At 67.8% G+C, this 7803-nt stretch overlaps 2 protein-coding genes across 2 annotated transcripts in view; both read right to left on the reverse strand.

Moving 5' to 3' along the window:
- Positions 1-82: 82 nt before the first annotated feature.
- PFL1_05470 (uncharacterized protein) lies at positions 83-3768 on the reverse strand (the record flags this gene model as incomplete). The annotated part of the gene is made up of 2 exons (XM_007883006.1): positions 83-2260; positions 2410-3768. The coding sequence occupies 2 exons, from the start codon at positions 3766-3768 to the stop codon at positions 83-85; spliced, it is 3537 nt and encodes a 1178-aa protein (XP_007881197.1).
- Positions 3769-7541: 3773 nt separating this feature from the next.
- PFL1_05471 (uncharacterized protein) overlaps positions 7542-7803 on the reverse strand; it is a gene marked incomplete at both ends in the record, with an annotated part of 3025 nt that continues 2763 nt past the window's right edge. The window contains one exon of the mRNA XM_007883007.1: positions 7542-7791. Within this exon, the coding sequence (XP_007881198.1) occupies positions 7542-7791 (250 nt within the window). The remainder of the gene's footprint in view (positions 7792-7803) is intronic.

Raw genomic sequence — 7803 nt, forward strand, 5'->3', positions numbered from 1 at the left:
GGGGACACGGCCGGCCACGCGTCGGTCCCATCTGGTAAGCCTCCTGGAGCTGGGCCGAGCGAGCCAGGCAGGCCGCCGCGGGCTATGACCGGTAGCTGGCCGGCTCAAAGAACGTGGTGAAGCGCTTGATCTTCTTCATGCGCGTCTGGTACTTGTTCTCCTCGGAACCAGAGAGGCTCGGCGAGACGACCTTGCGGCGGCCATTTTCGGGGCTCGACGGGCCGTTGGCGTCGCCCAGCCGGCTGCCGCCCGACTCGAGCTGCGGCGAGAGGAGCGACTGGTCGCCCGACGTGTCCTCGGCGCCGCTGCGCTCGCTCGGCCGCGGGTCGAGGCTCTGCGCGCTGGCCGACGTCAGGTTGCCCGTCGACGGCTTGTTCCTCATCGAGCCCGCCCCGACCATGGTGCGCCGCTTGCCCAGGCGGTTAAACGGCCGGCTCGACGTCGAGCCGTAGCTCGTCGAGCTCGGCAGGCGCGACGACTCCTGCCGCCGCAGCAGCCGGTACGTGTCGACCACGCCGCGCGCAAACAGGTTGGCCCCCTTGCCGCCGTTCATCTCGGACTTGAGCGCGCCGTCGGGGCCACCGACGTCGATCATGTCCCAGTCGTCGTCCTCGTCGTCGTGCTCGCGGATGGCCGCGTTGGTGGGCTGCCCGCCCGCCGATAGCACCGCCTTGGTGCCCGGCTTGCTCGTGTAGCTGCTGGCCGGCGAGCTGTAGAGGTTGCTGGCGTGCGAGTGGTCGCTGTCCGAGGTGCCGTTGGACGTCGCCTCGCGACTCGGACCCACCGAGCCGGGCTGCGTCGACTCCGAGAGCGTCGTGGACCCGTGGGCGAGGTGCTGCGCTTCGGCGTCGGCCTCGCTCTCGAGCCTCGCCAGCGCGGCCACGGCGGCCCGCGCGGCCGACTCCTCGTCCTCGTCCTCGTCCATGGCCGTGGTCGTGTCGGACCGCGTCGTGTCGGCGACGGGAGTGGCGGCGCTGCTGCTCTCGACGACGGCGTCCTCGACGGCCGACGGCTCATCCTGCTCGATCGACATGATCGAGGACCGGATCGACTCGGAATCCCGACGGCCCCGGAATGAGTAGCCGTCAAAGAGGTGGCTCTGGTCGACGGCTGCCGCGCCCGCCGCCGCCAACGCATTGTTGGCCGAGTCCTTGCTCTGGTCGGCCGCGGTGTTGTCGCCGTTGCTGGCCACGCCCGCTGCCGCCGCCGCCGCCGCCTCGGCCTCCTCGTCCTCCTCTGCTGCGTGTGCCACCGTGGGCTGCATCTCGAGGAACGTCTCGTCAAAGTTTTGCGTGTCGACCTCGTTCTGCGGGTCGATGGGCGGGATGTAGGGCGGGATGTAGCGCTTGTGGAAGATGTGGTCCCACTCGATCATGGAAAAGTAGGGGTGTTTCTTGATGCGCGGCTCCTTCATCCGCAGCATCGGGTTGCGCTGCAGCAGGCCGCGGATGATGCTCTTGGTGTCCTGGTCGAGGACGCGGTCCTCGGGGAAGACGAGCTCGTCCTGCAGCACGCGCACGTACATGTCGGCGTGGGTGTCGGCCCAGAAGGGCGTTATGCCGGTGAGCATCTCGTAGAGCATCGTGCCAAAGGACCACCAGTCGACCTCGTACGAGTAGGGCAGGCCCTGGATGACCTCGGGCGCCAGGTACTCGGCCGTGCCGCAAAACGTCGACGTCGTCTCGCGCTTGTCTAGGAAGCGGCTGGTCGACGGGCTCGACACCGACGTGTCGTCCGAGGCCGAGAGCCAGTGGGCCGAGCGCACGTTGTTGCTCGACTTGGAGCGCCCCGGCGAGCCCGGCGGCGGCGTCGAAGATCCGTTGGCGACGGGCGCGTGGCCCGAAAACTCCTTCGACAGGCCAAAGTCGGACAGCACAATGTGCCCGTCGGCGCCGATGAGCACGTTCTCGGGCTTGAGGTCGCGGTAGATGACGCCGGCCTTGTGCAGGCCCTCGACGCCTTCGACAATCTCGGCGGCGTAGAAGCGTGCGCGGTCGCGGCCCAGGCGGCCCCAGCGCGACAGCTGCGTCGCCAGGTCGCCGCCCGGGTGGAAGTCCATCACCAGGTAGAGGTTGTTGCGGTCGTGGAACGACCACCAGAGGCGCACGACAAACGGGTCCATGACCTCCTTGACCATCCGCTTGAGCACCGACTGCTCGGTCAGCGTGTGCTGCAGCTCCTGGTGGGCTAGCACGTGGCGCTTGTAGATTGACTTCATCGCGAACAGCCCGCGCGACTCGTTGTGCCGCACGAGGAGCACCTGTGGCGGCAGGGGGTCGAGAGACGGGGAGAGGAAGAGGTAGAGGGGGACATAGAAGGAGCGGGTTGAGCGAGGCGGCCCGATCACCGCAGAGCCCGGTGCAGGTGGAAGGCGTGTCTGGCGGAGCCTAGGGCACGCGCGCAACTCACCTTGCCGGCGCAACCCTTGCCGAGGACACGGATCATCTCAAAGTCGTCGACCGTCACCTTTTCGCTCTCGCGCGTCCTGCGCTGGCCCCGGCGCGTGGATCGGCGCCGGGGAGCGGACGCCTCGGCGTCGTCGCCCGACTCGTCCATGCGCTGCTCCTCGGGTATGCCGGCGTGGCTCCTCTGCCGCTCCGTGTCCTGGCTCGCGGCGTTGGGCGACATGCTGGCGTCGCCGATGTTGGAGCCCTTGTCGACGGAGCTCGAGCGGACGGGCACGTCGGGGCGCGTCATGGAGCCGGCGACGCTGCTCCTGCGCTCCGGCACCAGCGACATGGCGCTGCCGCTGTGCGGTGGCCTGGGCGAGGCGCTGCCCAGCCTCTGCTCCTTTGCAGGCGGGCCCTCGCGCTCGTCGTCGGTGCGGCCGCCGTCGTCCTCGCCGAGGTCCGAGTCGCTGGGGCCAACGCCGACGTTGGTGTTGGTCGGGGCGACCGACGACTTGACGTGCTGGGCCAGGTCGCTGCGCACCTTGCGGACCCGGCGCTCGACGCGGACGCTCTGCAAGTCGTCGGACCCGACGCGCGTGAACTTGACCCACGCCTTGTGCCTCCGGATGAAGGGGAGGTTGGAGATGGTCGTAAAGTAGGTGGCCAGCTGGGTCGTGGTCGAGTGGTGCGCCGAGACGGCCGCCTTCTCGTCCATGGCCGGCGAGAGCGGGGCCGAGGGAGGCGGCGAAGCGAGGCGGCGCGCCTCGGCGGTCAGCGACGTCGGCGTCGTCGGCTCGAGCCGCAGGCCCTCGAGGGCGGCGCGGTTGCGGCTGCCGCTCGGCGACAGCGTCCGAGAGATGGTCTTGAGGATCCTGCGCCCGCTCGTCTGGGGAGCCGCCGACGGCAGCGAAGGGAGGCTCGGCAGCGAGGTGCTCACCGACTGGTTCTCGCGGATCCGCTGGTCGAGCTCGACGATCTCGGCGCCGGAGCGCGTCAGGGTGATGTTGTGGGTGGGTGTGGTGATGTAGAGGGTGTAGGCCGTCTGCTGGTGCTTGCGCTTGCGGCCCTCGCGCTTGTCCGGCACCTCGGCCACGCTGATGCTCCACGGCCCGTCGCTGGCGCTGCGGGCGGCGGAGCCGTTTGCGCCGCCAGCCTCGGCGGAGAGCGCAGCGCGTGAGCTGGCGCCGGCGCCGGCGTCGTTGCCGCTCGCCTCAAACAGGCCCTTGACGCTGGGCCGGGTGCCGACGGTGCCTCCCGAGGCGGCCGAGCTGGTCGCGCTCTTGTTGGTCGACATCTGGCCCAGGCCGGCAAAGGTGCCAAACTTTTTGTGGACGCCGCCCGTGGGCGATGCCTGCAGCGTGTTGGTGGCGGCCGGCATATCGACGCGAGGGGGACGCTGACGTCGAGGTGGCGGGGTGTGGGGACGCCTGAAAGCGGGATGAGAGCAAAGCCTGCGGTACGGGCTAGCTGATGCCTCTCCTGTCTTTCTCTAAGACAAAGGGACCGAGCGAGCCGAAACGTCGAGCACTGCCATGCGATGGAGGTACTCAAGCGAGCGCCGGCTTGAATGAAGAGGGTGTGCGGGTAAGGCGACGCAGCAGCACTTGGGCTGGTCCTTCGCTCGAGCTCAAGCTGTGTGTGCCGCGCAGCTTGGGGGCGAAAGTAGGCGAAGGCCGCAGAGGAAGCCACGGGCCAGGATGCTCAGGCGAGCAGTGCTGGATGAGGCGGTATGTAGGCGGCAGTCGAGGTGGCGGTGAGGCCGAAGGGGGGAAGAGAAGGGCACGGGTATCGATCGGATGACCAGCTAGGGCTGAGATTAAGACGGAGCGTGCGTGCCTGCTTGCGAGCGGGACGGGCGAGAGTGCGAGGTGGCGAAGGTGCGAATGGACAAGAGTAGGGTATCGAGGAGCAGCGGGGGGAAAGCGAGTGGTTGCGACGGGACGGAAGAGGAGCGAGTGAGCCGAGAGCGTCGCTCTATGCAATGGTCCGCCAGCTGACCGGTGTTGGAGGGGGTGCCGAAAAGGCGTCTAGTAGGTTGGCGGGCGTGGCCGGGCGGAAGGCGGGTGGACGGAGGTGCGAGCGCAAGAGGATGGCAGCAGCGTCAGGCGGCGGTGTCTATCTCCGGGGTCTGTTTGGCCAGATTGAGGGGGAGAGGAGGAGGGGAGTAGTAGTGGCGTGTGGCGGGTGAGACCGATGGAGCGGTGGTGGCCAAGCGTCTGGCTACGCCTCGGTCAGTCTGTGGGCGAGGGGTGCTAGACGAGGCCGCGCGGGGAGGTCGAGGAAATGCAGAGGTGGGGACGAGAGCGGAAGAGGCGAGTTGGAAAGTGTGGCCAGGGAGATGAGAGCAAGAGGCCAGGGGAGAGTGGGACGACGGGAGGAGCTGGAGCGAGAGCGGGAGCGAGAGGGAGAGAAGGCGAAGGAGGGCGAGGTTGGATGATGGTGAGGCTGAAAGGGGAGGCACACCGGGTCAAGGGAAAGAACAGGCCAGCCAGGAGGGCCAGGCCAGGCCAGACCAGCCCAGGGCCGGGGAAGGGCAGGGCAGGGCAGGGCAACGCAACGCAAGGCAAGGCACCGCGGGCAACGCAGGCAACGCAGGCAGGGCAGGCAGGGCCAGGCCAGGCCAGGCCCAAGCCAAGCGTGCCGTCGGCTGGGCGGCCAGAGCGAAGGATGGCTGGCGCAAGCAGGCCAGGCCAGGCAGGCCAACTCTCTCGCTCGACTCTGCTTGCTTGGGCGTCGGGGGCGTCGGCGGGCGGCGGGCGGCCCAGACAGGGGTGGGTGGCCCACTAGCCTCGAGGCAGAGAGAGGGCAGCCGCGCGAGCGAGCCAGCGGCCAAAGCGGGGGCCCAGCGCCCTCGCCTGGTCTGCCTGGGCCCGCCACGCCCTCTCGCCCTGGCCCTGGCCCTGGCCCTGGCCCTGGCCCTGGGCCAAAGGCGGAAAGGCGAAAAAAAAAGTCAGGTGTTGGACTCGGGCGCACCCTGGCACCCTTTGGTGGCCCTTGCGCCTCGCTCGCTCGCACTCGGCGGCGGGACCGGCCTGGCCTGGCCTGGCCTGGCCTGGCCTGCCCTTGCTGCTGCTTGCTCGTCTTCGGCCTGGCCTGCGCCGTACGTGGCAGGGCGAGAGCTCGACGCAGGCAGGCAGGCAGGTAGGCCAGCAGGCCGACCAGCAGATTCGAAGATTGAATGGAAGCGTTCTGCTCGCTCCCTCGCTGCGCCCAGCGCTGGAGTCGGGCATCTGCACGCACGCCTTGGCCCTCTGCTCTTTGCCAAGTTGGCTCGCCCGCTCTCTCTCTGAGCCCTGGGTTGCGGCTTCAGCAGAAACAAAGACGACTCGCCCGGCTCGAGCCCGTCTCTTCTGTGTGTGCCTGTCTGACGACGGCCACATCAAACGGCGATGTTCGAGAGCGAGCGTGTGTGCAAGAGTGAGCCTGGAGGGGGATGCGAGCCAGAAAGAGGGCGGGTTACAGACGCACGGTGGGGGGCCAGGCCGCGCGGGCTCGGTGCCGGTTCGAGTCGAGTCGAGGCGACCGCGGACCGCCTCGCCCCGCAGGCCTGGCCGCGCCCAAATCGATACCGCACGACGGCCATTCCCCTATGCTGTCTGTCTCCCTTTCTCCTAGCCTGGGGGCGTGAGCGATGCAGGCAGACAAGAGGCCAGCAGCAGCAGGCGGTAGGCAGAGGCAGGCAGAGGCCGGCGGTCGGCGATGAAGCAGCTCGAGCAGGCCTACCAGCTGTAGGCAAGCAGGCCTGGCCTGTGGCAGGCCTGCTACGTACGAGGTACAGGGTAGTCAGGCTGCCATGGGCCATCCAGCCTAGCCTAGACCTGGACCCAGTCAGAAGAGGGGGGAGCGTGATCTCCTGGTGTGAGAGTAGTGTGGCGTACCTACCGTACCGACTGCAAGAACCGCGAGGCAGGCGGACGGGCGGGCCTGCCTCATCGGGAGCGAGCTGCGTGCACAACGCCGAGGACCAAGCCAAGGCCGGAGCGCCCACGTAGCCTGCCTAGGCAGGGTTGTGAGAGCTGCGACCCGCTTGCCAGGCCTAGCCTCCCCTTTGTTCGGCATCGGCGACGGCGACGCTCGTCCATTGAGCGCGGCCCGGTCATCGTTGTCGCTGCTGCTGCTGCTGCTGCTGCTGCTGCACGGGCCCGGTCGAGATCTAAGCCCACCATCCCTACCTCCTCCTCCTGCTGCTGCTGCTGCTGCTGCTGCTGCTGGTGGTGCGAGCTCGAGGCAAGGAAGCGACGCAAGGCGAGGCAGGCAAGGTGATTCGGGATGCACGCCAGACCAGCTAGACCAGGCCAGCGGGCGCACCCCGCGCCCCTTGTTTGGCCCTGCTTGATGGGGGCCAGCCACCGTGCTACCTTCCTTCCGGTCAAGATGGGCACAACGACCTCCAAGCCTACGCTCGAGCTGCCACCGATGTACCCTCTCTTCTCGTACCATCACCTCATTCGCTGCAGAATACCGACCGACCGGTCGGTAGGTCCCACCTTGGCCCCCGCCTCACCCCTGCGCTAGACCAAAGACGAGGCCAGGGGGCGGGGGATACGAGCGTCGCGTCACACCCGCCCCCCTTCCTGGTCCTCCACCGAGATCGCATCGCATCGCATCGCACACCATACCATACCATACCATATCCATGTCCTGTCTTCTGTACCAGACACAGACAGAATTCCAAGGTCCCCCGCCCGCATTTGAATGGCATCCCGACCGATCAAGGAGCCACGTCGTCGAGCTTGGATCCGCTTTTACCAATCTTTGTTTGCGTAGCGTACGTCCAGACCGAGAGAGCGAAAACGACAGGGGAGGGTTGTCAACGAGTCGGAAAACAGGACGAAACGAGACGGTACGGTACGGGTACGGGTACGGGTACGGGTGCCAAGAAGGGAGAGACGATGAACGATGATTGATGAATGAATGAATGAGTGGATGATGCTGACCTGCAGTGCAGGAAGGTAGTTGGGAAGAAGGTGCTGGATGGGTAGCATGCTATCGATGACATGGGACACGCCTCTTCGCTGCGTCGTGCGATGCGTGCTTCGAGGGGATGGATGGTCCGGACCCCAGGTCCAATGCGAGTCTGGCACTGAATCTGACAAGGTCCAGTGAGGGCGAGGTACTGCCGCCGTCGCCGCCACCACCACCACCACCTGCTCAGAAGCCGTCGAGGGCCGACAGGCAGCTCCCCTCGCCGCCCTCGAAGCTATCGCCAAACAGCCGGCGCTGCCGGCCGCGCGCCTGATCCCGCTCCCACTCGCGGTCCCTCTCGCGCTCCACCTCGCGCTCCTTGCGCAGCCGCTTGCGCAGCAGCTCGCGCTCTCGCTTCTCGTCGCAGGTGCACTTGGTCGGCAGCTGCTCGCCGCCGCCGCCGCCGCCGCCTGCCTCGACGCCCGAGAGCGACAGGCTGCACAGCGCA

The sequence above is a fragment of the Pseudozyma flocculosa genome, assembly GCF_000417875.1.
Source record: "Pseudozyma flocculosa PF-1 unplaced genomic scaffold scaffold00020, whole genome shotgun sequence".
NCBI lineage: Eukaryota > Fungi > Basidiomycota > Ustilaginomycetes > Ustilaginales > Ustilaginaceae > Pseudozyma > Pseudozyma flocculosa.